The 22,027-nt window shown below is 50.5% G+C and overlaps 1 protein-coding gene and 1 long non-coding RNA gene across 2 annotated transcripts; both read right to left on the bottom strand.

The window, feature by feature from the left end:
* Positions 1-4,276: 4,276 nt before the first annotated feature.
* On the bottom strand, positions 4,277-17,000 carry LOC125917534 (ATP-dependent DNA helicase PIF1). The gene is made up of 13 exons (XM_049623713.1): positions 16,864-17,000; positions 11,062-11,638; positions 9,988-10,120; positions 9,775-9,900; positions 9,495-9,648; positions 9,289-9,403; positions 9,106-9,212; positions 7,584-7,723; positions 7,125-7,231; positions 6,348-6,435; positions 6,066-6,211; positions 5,204-5,395; positions 4,277-4,992 (listed from the first exon to the last, which is right to left on the bottom strand). The coding sequence occupies exons 2-13, from the start codon at positions 11,617-11,619 to the stop codon at positions 4,933-4,935; spliced, it is 1,926 nt and encodes a 641-aa protein (XP_049479670.1). The 5' UTR covers positions 11,620-11,638; positions 16,864-17,000; the 3' UTR covers positions 4,277-4,932.
* A 47-nt stretch (positions 17,001-17,047) lies between these two features.
* On the bottom strand, positions 17,048-21,655 carry LOC125917535 (uncharacterized). The gene is made up of 3 exons (XR_007456219.1): positions 20,938-21,655; positions 20,408-20,765; positions 17,048-18,712 (listed from the first exon to the last, which is right to left on the bottom strand). It is a non-coding gene; the product is annotated as an uncharacterized LOC125917535 (long non-coding RNA).
* Between the last annotated feature and the right edge of the window lie 372 nt (positions 21,656-22,027).

Genomic DNA, 22,027 nt, shown 5'->3' on the forward strand with positions numbered 1-22,027 from the left:
GGGGGGGGGGGGGGGGGGGGGGGGGGGGGAGGGGGGGGGGGGCAGGGCACGGAGTTCTAGTTCCAGCCCAGCTACTGCCTAGCTCCCCAGGACTCAGCTACCTCGTCTGCAAAATCAGAGTAAACATCCCTGCCTCTCAGGGGACCTTTTCTTTCATTTATCAAATATTTTATGAAGTATCTCCTTTCTGAAGTCCATCATGCTGAGTGCTGTGGGGACACAAAGACATCGAAGCCAGGTCTCTTGCTCCCAAAGGCTCCACCTCATTCCAGGAGAAGACAGACTTGTGAATTGCTAATTACCATCGGAGGCAGGTCACTACTGAGTGCTCCATCTTCAGGCACAGAAGAGGGGGGTGGGGCGGCAGAAAGTGGGACTCACAGGAGCCCCTCTTAGCCCCAGGAGGGGCTCTCACCCCTGCGTTGAGCCCCCTCAGGAATATGTCTGCCTCCCCCAACAGCCATTTTCTCTTGCTTTCCAGTGTAATAAAGTGGGATGTCAAGCTCCATCTTTCACACTTCTATGCCTTTGTACTACACAGTTCCCTTTTCCAAAATGGCTTTCTCCAACTTGTCCACCTGATAAACTTCTCTCCAGCCTTCCTCTGGAGAGTGGAGGGGAGAAGGATGGGAAATGCCCATGACTAGGCAACTAGAGGGGACACAGATCGTCTCCCAAGCAGTGGCACAGGAACCCCCATCACCTGGACAGCATGCTCAGGCAGGTGGGAAGCCCCCTGGGCCCCTAACTGCGGGATCTCTGCATTCTTTCATCCTTTGTTCATTCCATGCTGTTGGCCTGCCCCAGTCCCTGTGCTGGGCTAGGTGCACCGGTTGCAGGAAGCAGGGGCCTCAATCCTGTTCTGAGGAGCTTTCTGGTGCAGGAGACAGACCCACAGGCAAGGACAACACAGTGGATGTGCTGAGACTGGAGCCTTTTTTCTAGAAAGGGGCAGGGCTAGGTCCTGGGAACAGAGGTGATGTTTGAGGTGAGTCATGAGGGGTTAATCTGGACATCTCAGGTTAGCCCAAGTCAGGGAGGTATGCAGGGGGAAGGCACCCACCTCCCAGTCCCTTTCTCCAACCATCCTCTAAGTGAGCTCTCCTCACCCACAGGTACTCCTTATTTGATCACTTAGTTAGTTGCTTGCTTGTTTATAAATCTGTCTCCCTGTATTCACCCTAAGCATCCCAGGGCCATGTCTTTCTGGTTCACTGGGGTCTTCAGGGTCTAGCCCAGCACCTGGAACATTATAGGTGCTCAATAGGTAAATATTTGTGGAATCAATGCATGAATGAACACACAGGCTGGGTGGGAAGTCTCTTTTATCCCAGAATGATAGTGATTACTGGAGATATTTTCTCTGTTCTGACCATACTTATCTGTCCACCACACCCCCATTTTCTAAGCAGGGTCACTAGGCCTTTGGGCTTCTTTGCCTCAAATCCAGAGGCTACCTGAGAGCACACTCTCCTGGCTTTTGCTTCCAGTTTCTTGAGGGGATTATGCTGGGGGGAAGGAGAGGCAGAGAGAGGAGGGTTTCCAAAACTAGGGAGGGGTGAGGGGTGAGTGAAGGTGGCCTGGGAGCACCACAAGGAGGTGGCAGGGCTCTGGAGGGCAGAGTGTGAGGCCCCTGGAGAGGCTATGACCTCTCCTCCACCCTTACCTTTCCCTAGGGCCTGGGTAGAGTCAAAGCCTATGGAGCTTGTCACTGTGGGTATCAGCAGCCACCATGAGGCCATGGACACGAGAGACCTGCTCTTGCAAGCCCTACTCCCGGCCTGTGTGACGCCAGGGGTGAATGGGGAGCCCTCAATTCTAAGATGGGGTTTCCCTACACCCTCACGGATATAGGTTTGAAGTTAGATTAAATTAGATGCCAAGAACATAAAGGACTGTGAGGTTCCTTACACATATCCCTCTGGCCTGAGGGCAGCTCCTCCTCACAGGGGACATGTGTGCCTTTCTCTGGAGCCTTCTGGAGAACATCAAGAAGGGACTTTCTGGTATACAGGCAGTCCCGTGAGGAAGACATCTTTAAGCAGGGCAAGTCCATATGAGACCAGGAAAGCTAAAATCAGTCCTTGGGGGAGGGGAAAAAATCTGGGGGTAGTGGGACATGCCTACTAGTGTGTAGTAGGAGAGCGGTCAGAGAGGAGAGCCCCAGGAGAGGATGCAGAAGAAATGACTGCATCACCAGGATCCTCAAACATCTTCCAACAGCCTGGCTCTGGGGGATGATGGGACATTCATCTCTTGGCAGAAGCCCTGGTCCCTGTCGTACCTTGATGGTATATCCAACCTCTTGCTAGGTACTCTTGCTAGTAGCTGCAGGGCTTGCATTGGAGACCAAGCCCCACCAGCCACATACCTGCACCTGCCTTTAGGTGTGGGCTGAGTGAAGCAAGGAGGCGGGAAAGTACAGGATTCCTTCCCTGATGGCTGTGCTTGTGTCCAGGGGACACAGAACTTCCCCCAGCCCTCTGCCCCCAGCTCCACTCTTGCCATTTGTTCTAGCTTCTCTGGTTCCCACTTGTATCCAAGCTTGGGTTTCTGGGCTTCATATCAGTTCTTTGAGCTAGCCTTCCATTACCTTCCTTTCCTGCTCATTATCTTGAGTCAAGTTCTTCTGTTTCCATCCAAGAACCCCCAAGGTGCAGAGCTGCTAGGAAGCACAAGCAAGTGCTATCTGTGCTGAACTGGATGGTTCCCAAACTGTGTTAAGCGGAAAGAGTGAAAAAAGCAAGTGCAGCCAGACCAGTAAGCCCCTTGAGGGCAGGGCATGGTGAGATCAGCTCAGAGCTGGTTCTGCAAGGAGGGCTATGTCATATAGGCAGATGGGAAACACTGACTTTCAAATGGCACTACATTTAAAGACCACCATGATTGCCCACTTGTGGGTGGGTGGGGGGTCACCCTGATGGGCTTGGTTCCTCCTAGGAGTGTTTTCTATTTGGGGCAAAGAAAAGGGTTCAAGCTACAGAAAAACAATCAACTCCTCAAGATCAGGAAAAGTGGTGACAAGAGGGAGACAGGCAGGGGTTGTACAGGGGTGAGGCTGGCACCCCTCTGAGGCTCCACATCTTGTCTGCCAAAGGAGTGTAGGAACAAGATATTATGGTGATAATCGTTAGTGATCATAAATGTTAATGACAGCTCCTGACCGAGTTCCTGCCATGTGGCTGGCCTTTCTCCTAACAACCCTACATGAAAGTCACAGTTACCACCTGCACTTTACAGATAAAGAAACCCCCCAGAGAGGCTGTGTAACATGCCTAAAGTTACACAGCTGGCGAGTGGCAAAATCAGATGGAAAGCCAGGTCTGTCCCCTGTCAGTCTAATTCTCCACAAGCTGTAACCCTGCCTCTTCCATGAAGCCCATGGGGAAGGTCTGAGGATCCATAGCTCCTCCGAAGCACCATAGCACAGAGCTGCCCTACCCATGGTCTCCACCATTTAACTAGACACTCCTTGAGCACCTGCTCTGTGTGCTGGGGCCTCTGCTGGCTCTTGGAAGACAAGGATAAATGCTCTCAGGTACCCAGAATTCATGTCTTCCTGCAACCAGCATGGTTTCACTCCTTACCGTTGTCAACTTCATATTTAAAATACATTTACTCATAAGCAGGGAACCTTAGTTTTAGCCAAACTATAAGGGCCCCTCAGCAATTTCCACCTGACTCTTTGAACAACTGAAGTTAGTTTGCTGATGATCCCTTCCCAATTGGAACATTCAAGCTGGAGCCTCAGCAAGGCACAAAATAAAAAAGTTGCAACTGAGATCCCCAGCACTCAGTCATTGTGACAGACCCATTTCCTGCCATGTGAATTCTCTTGTGTGCCTTTGTCTGACTACTGGGCAACGGTGATTCACCTTGTCATTTCGTTGTGAGTCTCAATCTTGGGTAACTCAGCTTTCCAAATAACTGGTGATCCTAATAAAAGCTCATATAAGGGTACCGTGAGCTCAGCCATTGTGATGTAAACAAACACCTCTGTGTGTACCCACGGGGAGAGGGCCATGGCAACACTTATAGCCAGTGCCTCAGGCAGGGATGTGCCTTTGAGAGAGAGTGAGCATGTGAGAGTGAGACATGATGGGCAGAGGGAGAGATAGAATCTTAAGCAGGCTCTATGCCCAGTGCAAAGCCCAATGTGGGGATCAACCTCATGACCATGATCATGACCTCAGTGGAAATCAAGAGTTGGACGCTTAACGAACTGAGCCCCATGGGATGCCTTCTTAAGGAGAGCAGAAGACTCAACTCAGAGTCCTTACACAATTCACAAGTTTATTTGTCCTAAATAAATACGATCTGAGAACTCCATCTCAGTACCCCTAAATATGATTTCTTCTCCAAAAAGGGAGCTTAAGATAATAGGCACATGGTTTGCATTGTGTGTTCTCAGGTTAAGCTCAGGAGAGTCTGTGTCCTGGCTTGTGCTATCCTGGGCCTAGCTGTGATGATAACCCCAGGTTCCTTTCTCTGTGTGGGGCCTGTATTTGGCCTGAGTCCCCCAGTTCAGGACTGTTATAGCCTGTTCCTGCTCCTGAAGCACCTGTCTTCACTGCCTCTCCTCTCTGCAGCCCAAAGAGGGCAGCATTCACAACCGTGTGGCCCTGGGCTAGCCCTCGCAGAGAGCTTTGTCCTATAACACCAGGTGCCACCATAAGCCCTTTCCCAGTTGGCACAGAAAGGGTTACTCCTGTCCCTGGAATTAGATTACCCAGGGCAAAGGGAGAAACTGAGGCAGAGCTGGAAAAGGGGTAAGAAGTAGTCTCCCTTGAACCTGGACCAGGAAAGACCAGGAGGCTGAGAGCCCTAATGAAGGAGAAAGGGTTGACTATCTTCCCCAAGTTATCTTCAGAGGCCCTGGCCCACTAGGGAGGAAGAAGTAGGGGAGACCATCATGTGTCTTCTCTTTGAGGCTCAAAGGTTTGGGTCCTCATTCTCTTGGTCTGAGGCTGCCTCATCATCATTTGGAGACTTCTGGATCAGAGACAGAGAAAGCCAGTCATCGGTTCATGCTGTCCCCTAAGGCCACAGCCCAGGGGCCAGCATCTCCTTCTTCTTGCCCCTGTTCCCAACAGAGCCAGAGAAGGCTCTGCCATCCCTACCCCAGGATCCTTTGGCCTTCCCTCTGTCCTAGTTCCCAGGCTTCCCACACTATATGGCCCACCATCAGGTGATTCCATCTTACCATCTTGAGGCCTCTGCCCCTCCGCAGAGTGGCATAGAAGCTCAGCACACGAGGGTCACAGCGAACCACCATGGGATCAAAGTCCAGCACACGCAGGCCCTGCAGGCTGCGGGCCCGGGAAAGGGCCACATAGGCCTGGCCGCTGGCAAACACTCGGCCCAGAGAAATCTCCACGCAATCCAGGGTCATGCCCTGGGGGAATGGGGAGACACAGCTGGAGCCAGCTCAACCTCTTGTGCCCAAGAGCCTGACCCCACCTACACCAGTCCAGCTACTGCCTCTGGAGCTCCTCACCCAGTCTAGAGATTCTCAAGGCAGAGGGACAGATTGACAGCAGCTGAGTGTCTGAGTGGGAGGAGGTCCAAGAGACACAAATTCAGTAGAGGGATGGTGGTGAAAGGAAAGAGCACAGGCCTGGGTCAGACAAGCATGGAAATGAATCCTGGCTCTGCCTCTCACTCTCTGTGTAACCTTGGGCAAGTTACTTAACTGCTCTGAGCTTTAGTTTTCTCTTCTGTAGAACAGGAACGATGATCATATCTATACCTTGCACAGTTGTAAGGATTAAATTTAACATCTGGTAGTGCCTCACAAAATGGCAGAATAGGAGATTATGTGTTTGGGAAAGGGAGAGGAAGCAGGATGGGAAATGCACTAAAGAAAGGTTAATTCTGCCACTGGTGTGGAACTCTGACTACACTTGATCTTAGCCAAAAGGCCAAGAAGCGATGGTCTGGAACTTTCTATCCAGAGCAAACTCAACCTCCATAAAGCCTTTAAGAACCCCCTTCAACATGCCCTAGGTCTATTCAGTCCCCCCATCTGCCCTGCCCTGTCCCCGTCCCCCACACTGACTGCTCACCTGGCTCTTGTGGATAGATATTGCCCAGGCCAGCTGGAGGGGCAGCTGCTGCCGACTGAGGAGTTGGCCGCCAGTGGCCTGCACCGTCCAGCGGTCAGCACGGATGACCTCGGTGACTCCACACAGGAACCGCACCTGGGGCAGCCCTGAGGGAGGTGTGGAGAAATCCCACCTTTCAGCCCTGCTTCAGGGCTCAGAGGTGAGGAGCAGGCCTTCTCCTCCTCACATACCCCAGGGCCCTGCCGCAAACCCAAGCTGTAGGACTGCTCCCCCACTGCCTACCTCTCCCCTCTGTCTCGAACCCAACAACCACCCCACGGGCACCATTCACCAGGCCTCGGGACACCGCTAAGTTCTTCACCAACATCACCTGCAAGAGAAAGAGGACTTGACCCATGGAGAACAGCCCATTCCTATGCCCTGCCTCAGTTCCAGACTTGCTGTAGCAGTCCCAGGAGGCTGGAGGCACTCATGGAGGGGCACTAAGACCTAATCCTTAACTCTGCCATCTGCTGACTGTGACCCCTATGGCAAGCTGCTTTATTTTCCCTGGTCTCAGTTGGACCTAATGTCAAAGTGGAATGACATTTGCTGTTTGCCTCAGGAAGAGGGAAACAGTAATAACGTAACAGACCTCACATGGCTCTGAAAATGATCATGTCTGTTTTGCAATATGTGTATGGGCCGCAATCATTAGGGACAGCCCCAGGTCCTGCCACCCCTCTCCAGCCCTTAAGTGCCCTTCGGAATCCAAGGCAAGTCTCCCATTTGGCCCACCCCAACACCATGGGAAGAAGCAGGGCTCTTTCACACTACACAGATGTGGAAACTGAGCTTCAGCAAGAGAAAGGGACTTGTCCAAAGCATTGCTGCTGGTGCCCCCAGGCCTAGCAAGAGGAGGGCAGTGGGAGGCTGAAGACGGGAAGATGGGTAGAAGCGGGAGGGAGGGAGTTCACTGGGGTCACAGCTAGGCTTTCTGGCTGTGAAGCAGCCTGGGGAGAGCTTCAAGGACAGGAGAGGCCCAGGCTTTCAGGGTCTTGGCCCTGCTTCCCAACTCACCTGGGCCCCCAGCTTTAGTTGAAGGATCTGGCTAACAGGACAATGGGCATCCAAGGTTCGGGCTTGCTCGGGGTCACTGTCCATGGCCTTAAAGCTGTGTACCTCACCTAGGAAAAAAGAGTTGGGCAAACAGATTACAAGTCACTGACTTGTGGTTCAGTTTCCAAAAACATATATTAGACCAGGGTATGGAAGGAGGTAGTGGGGACAGTTCAGGCAAGCCAGGGCTTTTGAATCAGGAGCCTGGGTTCAAGTCTTACTTCCAACATTTACTAGTTCGGTGACCTTGACCCATTCAAAGTCCTGCCTCTCCAAGTCACAGTTACATCTACAAATATAAAGGCCTTTATGGCCAGAGAAGTTAGGGGCCTAAATATCCAAGCTGTTGGGGGAGGAGGGCCCACATGTGCCTGATGGCTTCTCCCAGATGGTCTTGCCCAGCCCTGGCTCTCTGCTCACCTGGCAGTTCCTGCAGTCGCCTCTCATTGGTGAGGGCCACGTCATCCTGGTGAGTGCAAAGCCTCGTGGCCACAATCCCATCTCGCCCCACCTTATGGGAGGCTGTGGCCTGGAGCTGGTGGGTCACTTCATCTGAGCACCTGTAGAGGCTAGGCTGTCAGGGCAGAGCACCTCCCTGAACACCAGGGAAAGCAGGGCACAGAGCTGATATGGCCCAAGCAATAGGCCACGGGTCAGGCTTAGGGATTAGAAAGGGTCACCAGGGCAAAATGTGCTGGCCCCCAGGCTGACCAAGTTGCCCTTCCCCACTCAGACCCCAGACATGGAGAATGATCATGGGCAGGCTCCCTTCCCTGTAAATATCTCCAGGTAGGAGCTAGCCACCCTCCCATTCCGGTGCTCCAGAGGAAGTTGGATATGATGAGTGGGCATAGGCCAGAAGTTTAAAGGACCTAGACAAGGTGCTGATGTCGATAACCTGTCATACTGGTAGCCTATAATCAAATCAGTCTCCAGGCTACTATCTTCTAGCCTCTTGCTTGCTGCTTTGGGGGCAAAAATCTACTGTGTATGTGTGTGTGTGTGTGTGTATATATATATATATATATATATATATATATATGTGTGTGTGTGTGTGTGTTTAAAGTTTATTTAATAAATCTGTACACCCAATGTGGGGCTTGAACTGGGGACCTCAAGATTAAGAATCACATGCTTCTCCGACTGACCCGGCCAGGTGCCCCTAGCCTGTGTTTCTATCTCAAGCTTTCCTCCACACGAGAAAGCCTGGGAACAACAGCAAATCAGGTGGAAGAAGGGGGAAAAACGGGACCATCTCTCACTGCTCTGCCACTCAGCCTTCCTCTTGTTCCCCACACATGCTGGTGTATGCTATGCATCTTCCTACCTGCCTCCTCTGTCTGACAGGGGTCCCTAAGCATAGAAAGCCCCTCACCACAACCACTTGCTCCCCATCCCATTTCAGTCTGGTTTTCAAAGCCCAGCTCTGGGCCATGTCTTCCACCTTCCTATCCTCCTGTCCACTCTCACATTAGACTAGTCCTGGCATTTCAGCCTTTTGTCCTAGCTGGGGTGGGACCATGTCTGCAACCTCCTTCCCTCATCAAGTGACCCCATAGGCTCTGAGAGTGGAAGGAACTTGGGCTTTAGAATCAGGCCAGGTTCAAATCCCAGCCCAGGCACTTACTGGCTGTGACTCTGGGCAAGGTACTTCACCTCTTTGAACCCCTGTTTCGGCATCTGTGAAATAGGAGTGTTAACATCTCTGATTTCCTCTTGTGTGTCCATGTGCCCACACTTCCCTGACACCTACTCTGTGCCAGGGCCTGTGCTGGGTGATGGGGACCCAACCTTGGAGGAGGCAGGGTCCCAGTGCTCACATAGTGACCATCTTCTATGGGGCCATGAAGCATTTTTTCCCCCTTCTCTGGATCCCTGTGCTCCCCTGTGACCCACACTTGGATCCTTATCCATGGCCCCTTCTCTGTTCACCAGGGCCCACCTTCCCAGCCTGACAGCCTGCAGCAGAGAGATGAAGGTCTGGTCTGCCTGCCTCCACACCTTGGTCAGCTCCAGGGTCACTGGGACACATCTTCTCCAGCTCTTGGCCTGGTGCGGGGAGAGTAGGGGTATCAGGGAGAAGAGCAGACATCTATGGAGGACAGGGCTAGAGGGTGAGTGATACCTGAAAGCAGAACTTTGGGGGCTGGGAGCCCTTGGTTACAGGTGGCAGCTGCAGGAAGTCCCCACAGATGATGAGCTGGATCCCTCCAAATGGTTTGTTCTGCTGCCGGATAGCTCTGGAGAGGAGCATGGGGTACTTTAGGAGCTGGGATGGACAGGTTCCATATGGAAAACCACCAGAACACAGCCCTTACTGCATATACTGACCTGGCCATGGCTTCCAGCTTGTCAAACAGGTCGGCCTCCACCATGGAGATCTCATCAATGACTAGCCGCTGGCAGTTCAGCCAGCCCTGCCGCACAGCTGGCCGCTGAGCCAGGGCTACACATTGGGCCAGAGGAGCCTGGCCTGAGCCAATGCCTGTGAGTGATGTAAGAGAGAGTATTTAGCCTGAGACCGTGGCCCTGGCCCAACCCTGACCCCCTCTCCCTCCCTTCTCAGAGGCCTGGCTTGCTTCCAGCTCAAGCCCTAGAGGTTCCTACTTACCTGCAAAGGCATGGAGAGTGGTACCCCCGATGTGGCAGGCTGCCACCCCAGTGCTGGCAGTAGCCACAGTACCTGTGGGAGGCAGCAAGCCCAGGATACGCTTCAGCAGATAAGACTTCCCTGTCCCTGGGCAGAGGGTAAAGTCAGGGTCACCTGCTCCTCCACTGTATCCCACCTCCGTTCCCCCAGCCCCCCTATTCTGCCCTCCACTACCTGCACTCCCAGTGAAGAAGATGCTCTGGCCTTTCAGGACAACCCTCAGCACAGCAGCCTGTTCTTCAGAAAGCTGTGGTTTGCTCGGGGGCAAGCTCAGCCTCTTCACAGGCAAGGGCCACTTTGGGGCTTCCTATAGGGGGACAGGACTCAGAGCTTCCTACCACCCCTTAGGCATTGCCCCTCCCTTCTTAGCTTGCGCACAATGCTAGGTCTCTGCTGGCTTCACTCCTTGAAGCCCCTCCACTGATCCCTGGTGCCCTGATTACTGCATTAAGTAGGTCTAAGGGAGGTCCAGACCTTCCTCAGCTCCCTCCCCTGGTTTCCCTAAATCTCCTGGTTCTCTCACAGGTCCTTCCTTCTCACTTCTCTTTCTGTCACAAACCTGTCTCTCTCACTTCAAAATACCCCAGCAATGGGGTGCCTGGCTGGCTCAGTTGGTGGAGCATGTGACTCTTGACCTCAGAGTCCTGAGTTCAAGCCCCACAATGGATGTGAGGCCTCCTTAAAAAAAAAAAAAAAAAAAAAAAAAAAGTAAACAAAACAAAATACCCCAGCAAAACCCTGCCTGGACAGGGCCCCTTTCTTGTTCCATCTCCATCCTTTCACCAGCTTAGTCTTGAACCCCTGTAGTCTACCATCCATCTGCCCCAGTTCACAAACCCACCAGGCTTTGCACATCGCCCCCCCAATATGATCAGACCAGTTGGCTGCCCAGACACTGCTGACCAGTTCTTTTTTTCAAAAGCTTCTTTCCTTCTCCAGGCTGAATAGCTTCCTACTTTTTCTTCTAAAGTCACCTTTCTTTCTAGGCCTCCTTCTCTTTCCCTTTTAACGTGACCTGGGCCTCTTTTCCCATTCTAGCTTACTCAGGAATTGCACTATGGGAAATACGCACAACCCTCATCTCTCTGTCATCCTCCTACATCTGATGGGCATCTCCTCTGAGATAACCAGCAACCTCCTCGAATACTGCCACCATCCTCCCCCCAACCCCAAACTTGGACCTCCTGGGTCTCTTCCATCTCAGTGGCACACCCACTCCCTAAGGCGTCCCCGCTTTCCGGTCCTCACGTTGCTGGGATCAGATCTCGCCCGGAGTTCCCTCGGCCGCTTCACGGGCGTGGCGTGCGGGACGCCGGTGGGCGCCGCGCGCCGCAACTCCTCCGGCTGCACTGGGCTGATGGTGACGAAGTCTCGGGGCCGCGGGCCAAGCAGCTGTGCGCGGGCGGAGGCCGGTCCGGGGCCCGGGGCTGCGGCCAGCTTGAGACGCAGCGTGCGCAGGAAGCGTCGCAGGCGGTCGGGGGGGCAGTCGGAGAGCAGCAGCTGCACAGCGCCCGCGCGGGGAGCGCCGTCAACTGGGAGCCGTAGTGTGCTGCGCCCGGCCGCTGCGAAGCGCGTGAAGAGGCGCACCGCCCTCAGAGGGAAGCAGCGCGGCCGCCCCGCGGGCCCAGGCGCTTGCAGCCGCAGCAGCAACTCGCGGCGCTCATTTCGTCCCAGGCTCAGCTCCGCGGTGCGTAGGGCCTGGCGCTTTCGCGGCTGCCCGCTGGGGCTCAGCTCCTCCACAGCCACGCGACACCGCAGCTCTGCGTCCTCGAATTCCACTGGCGCTGCCTGGGTGCCCGACAGCATCTCCACCGCCTCCGGAGGTCTACAAGAGGCCGGAAGCACAGGGGTCACGAGGACTCAGGGGCATAATAGGTGGTATAGAGACTTTGACGGGAGCCCGGTCAAAGCCAAATAAGGTCACGGAGGCTGTCACTGGTAACACAAAGAGGTCATGGAGACGGTGAGAGACCTGGGCCAACCAGAATTCACAGAGACATTACTCTCCTACGCAGTAATTTCCAGAATGGTGGATGGGCAGCATCAAATGCACCCAGGATTGGAGAGCCTCGGCTGTCTGACAAGCAGGCTCCGTAACAAAAGAGAAACCTGTTTCCAAAAGGCCCAGGGAGGACAAAGGAATCCTTAGTCCTCTCCCAAAGAAGAAGGGAATGAGGAGGGATGAGGGATGAGCAGGGGGCTGACTTGTAATAAGCACCTTCTTTCCTCCAGATACGTTCACTAGTTTATATGCAGCCAGGTCAATCTCTTTCCCGTGTACAGAAAATGGAAACAGACTGAGGGGCTACAACGACTGGTAGGAGTCAGGGTTAGTGTGATTCCGCAGCTCTGACTCTTCTTCCCAATCTCTAAGGTGGGCATAGGGTGGAGAATATTTGCCAGCGAAAATCGCGAGGGATCCTGGGGCCCAGGAATCCCTGTTTCTTCCGTCTGACCCACTCGTCTGCACCCTCCCGGCAGAGACCTTTTGAAAAAAGCATAACTTTGTCTCCCACCTCCGGGATCGCGTGGACACTCACTTGCACCGGCACTCGGAGAACGCGCTGAACAGAGCCGGCCAGTTAACTAAACTTGGGCACTAAGAACTTTCAAATCTAGGAGTAGAGAATCATCCTATCACCGGCCGGATCTTTAAACTCTCCAGCCAATCAGAGACAGGGGCGTGACAACGGGCGTGTCTTTCATTGGGTTCCAACTCCCAGAGCTTGGGCTGTACCAATCGCAAGCTGGAGGAAGGAGGCTTATAGTGGTGGGCGAGCATACCAAAGCCGGTGGACCAGTGGAAGTGGAAAGGGGCGGAGGGCTGCAGCAGGGCGATGCGTGATGTCGCGTCACACAACGCGGCTTGAAGATTTGTTTTCAGAACGGTGCCTCCAACACACTTTTTCTCTGCTTTAGCCCCCACACAGCGGCTGAACTTGGCCTTGGGGGATGAGCTGCCCCTGATCCCTCCCACCCGTGTTTACCTTCACCTGGCGCTTGCCGATTCCTGGGCCTGTCGCTTCCTCTGCCCCCGCCCCCTACCCCTCTTTTCCTCCTTCTCTGCCTCTGTAAGGGTCATTTTATGCATTTGTCTCCAAGCAGGCTGAGGCCCATCGTTCAGGAATTCCTAGACCTGTGTTAGGTGCTCAGGGAGTACAAAGGAAGCATGTGAGCCTATGTCTTCAGGGAGTTCGTATCCCTTTTGTCAAATGCACTGGCTGCTCAGAGAATGTATTTTTAATTATCTTTTCAACCCCCTCATTGACGCTTGTAATTACATAGCTGGAAGGGATCTTACAGGTGAGTCAGCCCCCTCCTTTATTGGCTTGTCCTCATTTTTCAAATGAGGAAACCAAGGCTCCAAGAGATTTTACCAAAGATCACATAGCTTGTAGACAGCAAAGCAAAGCCTTGAACCCAAGTCTAACCCAGCGTGAGCACCTGCTGTTTAACTATTATGCCACACTGCTCCCAGGTGACTCGTCTAATTTCATGAAGGGAATCCAGGCCTGGACTGGAAGCTCAGCTCCTGACAGCTGCTGCCATGACCCAGCCCTGCCAGTTAGATGTTACTCTAAGCAAGTTTACTTTGTTTCCTCATATATAAAAATGGTCAAAGATGAAAATTTTCATTGATGGTAGAACTCTGTGGCTATACTAAAAACCATTGAACTGATGCTTTAAATGGGCAAATTTTTTGGCATATGAATTATATCTCAATAAAACTGTTAGAAAAAAAATCAGGAGAAATATTTTTCCTCTTCAGTTCTATCTTGACATATCAGTCCCCAGTGGCATGGGAAAAATTTCAACATCACTGTGGTAGGCAGAAGAATGGTCTCCCTAAGATGCCCCCATCCTAATCCCCAGAATTTATGAATATGTTACCTTACTTACATGGCAAAAGAGATTTTGCAGATGTGATAAATTAAGGATCCTGAAATGGAAAGATTATCCTGGATTTTTGGGTGGGCCATGGAATCACAAGCATTCTTATAAAGCAATCAGGAAAGCAAGAGAGAACAGGAGATGAGATAAAGAAGCAGAGGTGTGTGTGAGAAACAGAAAGATTTGAAGAGGTTACTGCTGGCTTTGACAGAGAAAAGGGTCATGAGTCAAGACATAGAATACAGGAGGCTTCTAGAAGCTGGAAATGGCAACAAAGTAGGTTCTTCCTCCCTAGAATCTACAGAATGAACACAGGTCCTGATTTTAGCCCAGTGAGACACACGTCAGACCTCTAGAACTGCAAGATAACAGATTTGTGTCGCTTTAAGTCACTAAATTTGTGGTAATTTGTTACAGCAGCAACAGCACTAAGAAACAAGTACAGTCACACAACTACAACATGAAAAGAGCTAGGATTATGAACCCAGGTCTGTTTCTAAAGCCTCTGTTCTTTCTTCCCGCTACCCTTTGCTCAAAATGGGCCCAGCACACCGACAAACAGCCTGCTTCCTTCCCCTTTCTTTCTGTGCAGTACCCTTGACTGCCTCTAGAGAAGGCACAGACACTTCCACATGGATTTTCCCCCAGTGTTTTTTTTTTTCCTTTTGGCTTTCAAACTTAAAAAAAAAAATTGTACAATGTAAATAACATCAAAATTTTACCATCTTAACCATTTTTTAATGTTTATTTATTTTTGAGAGACAGAGAGGCACAGAGCACGAACGGGGAAGGAGCAGAGAGAGAGGGAGACACAGAATCTGAAGCAGACTCCAGGCTCTGAGATGGCAGCACAGAGCCCGACACGGGGCTCAAACTCAGGAACCGCGAGACCATGACCTGAGCCGAAGTTGATGTTTAACTGATCGACCACCCAGGTGCCCCAGCATCTTAACCATTAAAAAAAAATTTTTTTTAATGTTTATTTTTGAGAGAGAGAGAGAGAGAGAGAGAGAGCGAGCACAAGCAGGGGAGGGGCAGAGAGAGAGAGGGAGACACAGAATCCGAAGCAGGCTCCAGGCTCCGAGCTGTCAGCAAAGAGCCCGATGCGGGCTTGAACTCATGAATGAGATCATGACCAGAGCCGAAGTTGGATGCTTAACCGACTGAGCCACCCAGGTGCCCCTTAACCATTTTTAAGTGTACAACTCATTGCCATTAAGTACTTTCAAGCACTGCATAACCATCACCACTAGTTCTAGAAAATTTTCATCATCCCAAACAAAGTTTGTACCCATGAGAAAATAACTCCCCACTTTCTCCTCTCAGCCCTTGAGAACTCCAGCATTTTATTCTGAACATATTCCAACATAAACAGAAAGGTTCAAAGAATTGTACAGTGAACACCCATAAACCCACCACCAAGATGCTACAATTAATGTTTTATCATGCCTGATCATCTGTCCATCTCAACATTCATGAATCCATCTATTATGCATTTTGAAGTTGCAGACAACAGTACATTTCATGTCTAAACACTTTAACATGCATAGCATTAACTAGGGTTTATGCTTTTTTTTTTTCTTAAGTAGGCGCCACACCCAATGTGGGGACTGAACTCATGACCCCATGATCAAGAGCCAAGTATGCTCTACTGACTGATCCAGCCAGTTGCCCTAAAGCTTACCTTTTTATCAAGTCCCCTCCCCCACTTTTAAGTTTATTTTTGAGGGGGGCAGGGGCAGAGAAACAGGGAGACAGAGGATCTGAAGCAGGCTCTGTGTTGACAACAGAGAGCCTGATGTGGGGCTCCAATTCAGGAACCTTGAGGTCAAGACCTGAGCCAAAGTGCAATGCTTAACCGACTGAGCCACCTAGGCACCCCCTAATGCTTGTCTTAAAAAAAATTTTTTTTAAATGTTTATTCATTTTTGAGAGGCAGAGAGAGACACAGCATGAGCGAGAGAGGGAGACACAAAATCGGAAGGAGGCTCCAGGCTCTGAGCTGTCAGCACAGAGTCCAACGTGGAGCTCGAACTCGGGAGCTGTGAGATCATGACCTGAGCTGAAGCTGGACAGAGTGACCCAGGTGCCCTGATGCTTATCTTTTTAATGTAAACTTCACAAATGATGAAATGCACAACTCTTACGCTTATCATGAGAAGAGTTTTGACAAACATATATATCTGTGCAGCCAAGTCCTTATCAGGATATAAACCATGCTGTATATGGTAGTTACCAGCCACATGTGGCTAATTTTAAATTCAAATGAATTAAAATTAAATGAAATTTAAGCTTCAGTTTTGTTTTTCTAAAGGTTTTATTTTTTATTTTTTTGAGAGAGAGAGTGCGCCCGTGCGAACGAGCGGAGGAGGGGCAGAGATAGAGAGAGGGAGACATGCTTCACGCTGTCAGCCCATAGCCTGAGGTGGGGCTTGAACCTAAGAACCGTGGGATCATGACCTGAGCCAAAGTTCAATGCTCAATTGACTGAGTCATCCAGGTGCCCTAAAATTCAGTTTTTGAGTCGTACTGGCCACACTTCAAATGCTCAGTAGTTGCATGTGGCTAGAAGCTATGGGACAGTTTCTTCATTGCACAGTTCTAAGAACATTATCATCACCTAGAAAGTTTCCTCAGGTCACTTTGCACCACTCAATTCCCACCCTCAATCCTCAGGCAACTCTGCTCTAACTTGGTTTTCACCATAAATTTGGTTTGTTCTAAAACTTCTTATAAATGGAATTATACAATATGTATTCTTTGTGTACAGGTTTCTTTCACTCTGCATAATTATTTGGAGATTCATCCATGTTGCTATATCAGTAGTTGGTTCCTTTTTATTGCTAAGTAGTATTCCATCCGTATGGATATACTGTACTAGTTTTCCATTTTACTGTTGATGGATATCTGGGCTTTCTGTGGGTTTATGCTTTAATTTTTAAAAATAAATACCTCAGTGAGGGGCACCTGAATGGCTCAGTTGGTTAAGCTTCAGACTTTGGCTCAGCTCATGATCTCCAGGTGAGTTCCAGTCCCGCGTCGGGATCTGTGCTGACAGCCTGCTTCAGATTCTTGGTTTCCCTCTCTCTCTGCCCCTTCCCTGCTCACACTCTGTCTCTAAAAAATAAACAAACATTAAAAATAAACAAAAATAAATACCTTGGTGAGAAACTGCTGAGTCATCGAACAGGTACACATTTACTTTTATATGAAACTGCCAGAGCTTTTTCCAAAGTGGTATGCCCTCCCAAAGTTTTGTAGGAGCAGCAACAGTGAACCCTTGGAGGGAAAGGAATAAAATGAATAACTGAACGGGGCTTAGTCGTTATTAACTGACCTCAGGCTCCGCCCTGTCAGTTGGATCCTGATTGGCCCGTGGAGGAGGGAGGCGGAGCCAGAGATATCTCACGTTTGGGGCCGGACTTCCTCCTTCTCAGCTTCGAGTTTTCTATCCGCCCTGTTTTTCTTACTGCTATCGCCGCAGGGTTAAATTCTAAATGAAGCGCAGCATTGCTCCCGTATCTCTCCCCTAACCCCAAGCCTGGTTTTGACGCAAGCTCTCAGGAGTTTTCTTCATTATGAAATTTACTTCTTGACAACTCTTTCTGTACGTCTTATGCGCTCTCCCTCACCGGTGGTCTTAATTCTAATCGCCAGCTCATTAATAAAAACCCAACAGTGACGTTATCACAGGACTGGGCGGCTTACAGAATGCGTTTTCGGCCATAATCTCATTTGATACTTAAAAGAAGCTTTATGGTCCTTTCTCTCTTTCTCCTTAACAACTCTAAGCTTACAGGGACAATTTGTAGAGATGCTGAAATGGTCTTCCAGCTTCCAGAGCACTATTTCACTTGGCATTGCTTCATCACGGGGCAGCTGACACTCATTTATTGAGCCTCTGATACAGGTAACCCTCCTTCCTTGAAATCCTCTTTTTCCACAACACACTCCCCTCGTTTCTTCATACTTCTACTTCATACTCGTTACTTCATACTTATCGGCTCCTCCTTTGCTAACTCCCTTTTCCTCAACCACACCTCTCAAAGTGGGGAGGACTTTATCTTTTTTTTTCTTTTCCATCTTTTCTAATCCCATGGCTTGATTATCAGCTATATGCTGATTCCCAACATTGTATCTCTAGCCTGCCTTTCTCCCCTGAACTCCAGGCTGTCTCCATTTGTTCTTCTGATATCACCACACAGATGCCTAGCAGGCATGTCAAACTTACTTTCTCCAAAACAGAGCTTTTAATCTCCGCCAACACCATATACACCTGTTTTTCTCCTGTCTTCATTTCAGTAAATGCACCACCATACCCTTGATTCCTTCTTTACTTACCACATCTAACCCACCATCAAAACCTGTTCTGTCTGCCTACAAAACGTAATTTGGATCTATTCTCTCCGTCTCCACCCCACACCCTAGAGCTAGCAGCCTATCGTCTCTCCCTGGATCTCAGTAGTAGTCTCCTAATGACACTGGATTCTGGGCTTCCACTCTGTCCCCCTACAATCCAGTCCTTTCTCCAAACAGCAGCAGATGGGATCTTTTCAAACATATAAACACAGGTTGCTTTTCCCTCCATGGGAAAACCCTCCGTGCCTTTCTAGGCAATTCCTCTTAGAATAAAATCCATAGTCTTTACCACAGCCAACTCCCTCCCTTCCTTCCACTGTGACCTCAAGTCTACCATTTTCTCCCTTACTCAATATGCCTCTGTCACAATAGCCTCCTTGGTGCTCCTTGTACACCCAAAACCCATTCCTATTCCTGAGTCTTTGCGCTTTTTTTTTTTTTCTCTGCATGAAATACCTTCCTCCAGGGTGCCTGGTTGGCTCAGTTGGTAGAGGACACATCTCTTGATGTTGGGGTCGTGAGTTTGAGCCCCGAGATGGGGGTAGAGTTTACTTTAAAAAATTAAAAATATTTGTTTGAAGGAAGAAAAAAATACATTCCCCCTCACCTCTTTTTGTGGCTGTCTCTGTCTTCATCTTTCAGGTCTCAGCTGAAATATCCATATATTGTGAAATTAGTACTACAATAGGCTTAGTTAACATCCATCATCTCATAGATCCAATAAAAACAAAAGAAAACAAATTTCTCCTTGTGATAAGAACTCTTAGGATCTACTCTCTTAACATCTTCCCTATATATCATACAAAGGTATCAACTATAGTCATCATGTTATACATTATAGTCTAGCACTCATTTACCTTATAACTGGAAGTTTGTATCTTTTAACCACTTTCCCCCAATTCCACCCCCTTCCTCACCCCCACCTTACTGTCTCCTGAATCTCTATCTGTCCCTACCATCCTCATAAACACTGGCCTGGTTCAGGCTCCATCACCTTGAACCTGGATTTTCTGTAACAGTTTGCTACGCAGTGGGCCTCCCCATCTCTCGTGCTCTGTCACCATTCTTCACATAGCAGCCATGAAAATGAGTTTTGTCTTTGTTTGGTTTGGTTTTTTTTTATTTCAGAAAGAGTGTGCATGAGCAAGGAGAGGGGCATAGGGAGATAGAATCTTAAGCAGCCTTCACAGCACAGAACCGGTGGACACAGGACTCCATCCCACAACCCTGGGATCATGACCTGAGCTGAAATCAGGAGTCTGCTGCTCAACTAAGGCACCCCAAAAATGAGGTTTTAAAATGAAAATCGTGTCCACCCTGCTTCAGTGGCCCCCTGCAACTTGCAGGAAGAATTTCAAATACCTTAGGTCAGCACTTAAGGTCCTTAATGCTCTAGCTCCTGATGCCTCCCCGATGGTACTTTTCTGAAATCTCCCACCACCCCCGCCACCACCACACACACATGACTGCACAAATCTGCTTACAGTTCCCCTAACAAGTCACGATGTTCTACAAAAGTTACTGCTTTTGTAAGATGTCCACCCTAGTGGAATACAACTCAATCACTCCAGCCCTTCCTCTGGGAAGCAGCTTTCACCATACACTGTGTGTTCTTTCATCAGAGCGCTTCTAAGGACTTGTCTACCCTCCTACTGGCTCTTCATCTCTCCAAGGCAGGGCCTGGATCTTGTGAGGCCTGGTCATACAATGCTGCCAAAACATTTAGTAGACAGCACATACTCTGGAGTCAAGGGAGGTTTGAATCCTTGAAACCACCACTCACCAGTCAAGTGACCTTAAACAGGTCTAAGCCTTGGATTCAAGATCTGTTAAATGAATATAACAATTGTATCTATCTCTCGGGTCATTATCCACTTGTGTGAAGATTAAAGGAGATATGTGTGAAGAGTTTAGTACAGTGAGCAGATGACAGAGGCTCCCTAAATTCTTTTGAGTGAATAAATGCCAGGATGAAGTATTGGAAAGCACCCTACTTAAAAGGCCCCCAATAAGTTTTGTTGATTAAATGGTGTACATGCAAAACAGACTCCATCCCTTCCACAGCCAAAAACTTTCAATGATTTCCCATTACCCTGAGGTTAAAATATAGTCCCCTCAATACAGCCTTCAAGGCCCTTTCTCAGACACTGAGCTCTTCTCCAGCTTAGCCGCTCCCCACCCCACCCCCCAACACACACTATACTGTTTCATGCTTCTTTGCCATTGCTTATACTCTCCCCTCTGTCTAGAATGCCTGTGTTGACCCTTTGTCCTGGTTTTGGTGCCCTTCCTATGTGCATTTACCCTCACATTTAACATACGGTTTTCTCATCTGTTTACACACCTTTCTCTCCTGATGGAGGACAGGAACTCTGGGTCTTGCCATTATCTTCCAGATATTAGTGTAAGGACTGATGATCAAGGCAAAGAAAATATTTATGTTGAATGAATGCATGTGGTGCGGGAGCAACAACCAGAGGGCCAGCATGGCTCGCTGGATGGGAAAACCGATGCCAAAGTGGTTATCAGTGGCTCACTCCCAAAAGTGACAGAGCTCACTGGATATGAAAACTGACCTTACCCCAACCGAACCATGAGCTGTGCAACAACACAAATTCCTCAGGGTCTCTGGGCTCCTGCAGGTGGAATCTGAGTTTTCAGATACAGGATCTTCTGAGTCCTCAGGCATGAGGTGCCCAGCTCTGGAGAAGGAATAAACCATACTGAGGGAATAAAACCATGTGGTTGCCATATACATTGACTTTCTCAAATCCATAGCCTGGATTTTCCTCATCCTTTTAGATAAAGGAACCCAGGCCCAGGCATAAAGAAAATGTATGCCCCCATCTTCCTCCCCCTTGGGCCCCAAGCTACCTTTTTCCATGCAGGGCTGTAAGTGGCTGGGGGGCCTGAGGACCAGCAAAAGGCAGTGAAAGGGGAGCTTGGTCAACTGGTGCAGCTGCTGCTATAGCAGCTAGAGCCAAAGGAGGTCACCATTGATCTCACACATACTTAATTCTTCCTGCACAAGCATGCTTGGGCAGGGTTGGCTATGAGAGCTGAGACGGAAAGGGTGGAGGGTAGGAGGGGAGCTGGAGGCTGGGATGTAACCAGTCACTTTCTCTCTCTGGGCCTCTTTCTCCCAAGTATAAAATGACGGCCCGCGGTATAACTAACACTCCACTCCCACCCAGCAAGGCTGTCGAGGTTGCAAGATCACCGCTGGATGGGGGTGGGGGTGGGTGGAGGGTGACCCTCAGGTATAGGAACCAGAGAGAACAGCTCTGAGCAATGTCCAATGAAGGCAGGAGAACACTGCATTTGAGGATCCCTGAAAAATAGGGGAAGACTCCCTCCCCCGAAGTCCAGCCTCCCAGCCCCAAGTCTTCGCGTTACCGGACTCTCCGGACCTGACTAGAGGTCCAGGCCCAGCCCTGCCAGGAGGCTCCTGGGAGAAGAGGACCAAGTCGTCGCCACTGCCCCAGCGTCGGGGAGGAAAGAGGAGGAGCCTCTTGCTGCTCCCATCTCTGGGCCGCCCAGGGCGGCATGGCCCAGTCCCGCAACCCCGGCCCTCTGGGGCCTGGAGACTTCAAAGGCGCAAGCAGCTAGCGCCTCGGGCGCACGCTGGTCCTGCCCCACCCCGATCCCGCCCTAGGGCCCCGCCCGCGTCCCTCTCTTCGGCCTCTAGCCGGAAGCCCCCACCCCCTCCCTCCGCCCGGTCCCCGCACCCTCTGTCCCCTTCCAGTCCCTCTCCCTCGGCGGTCTGGGAAACCTCTCTCCGCCCTGCCCCTCCTGCTTCCTCCTTCTGGCTCCACCATCCAGTCCCCAAACCCCCACCCGGCCCCGTCCAGGCTCCACCCCTCCGCCCCGGCCCCGCCCCACCCGTTTCCCGCCCCAGCCCTGGGCCTCCCAGCTCTGCTAGTCCCTTCCCTGGGCCCCGCCCCCTCGCCCCCGGAAGCCTCTC

This window comes from Panthera uncia, unplaced genomic scaffold (genome assembly GCF_023721935.1).
Source record: "Panthera uncia isolate 11264 unplaced genomic scaffold, Puncia_PCG_1.0 HiC_scaffold_197, whole genome shotgun sequence".
NCBI classification, from domain to species: Eukaryota; Metazoa; Chordata; class Mammalia; order Carnivora; family Felidae; genus Panthera; species Panthera uncia.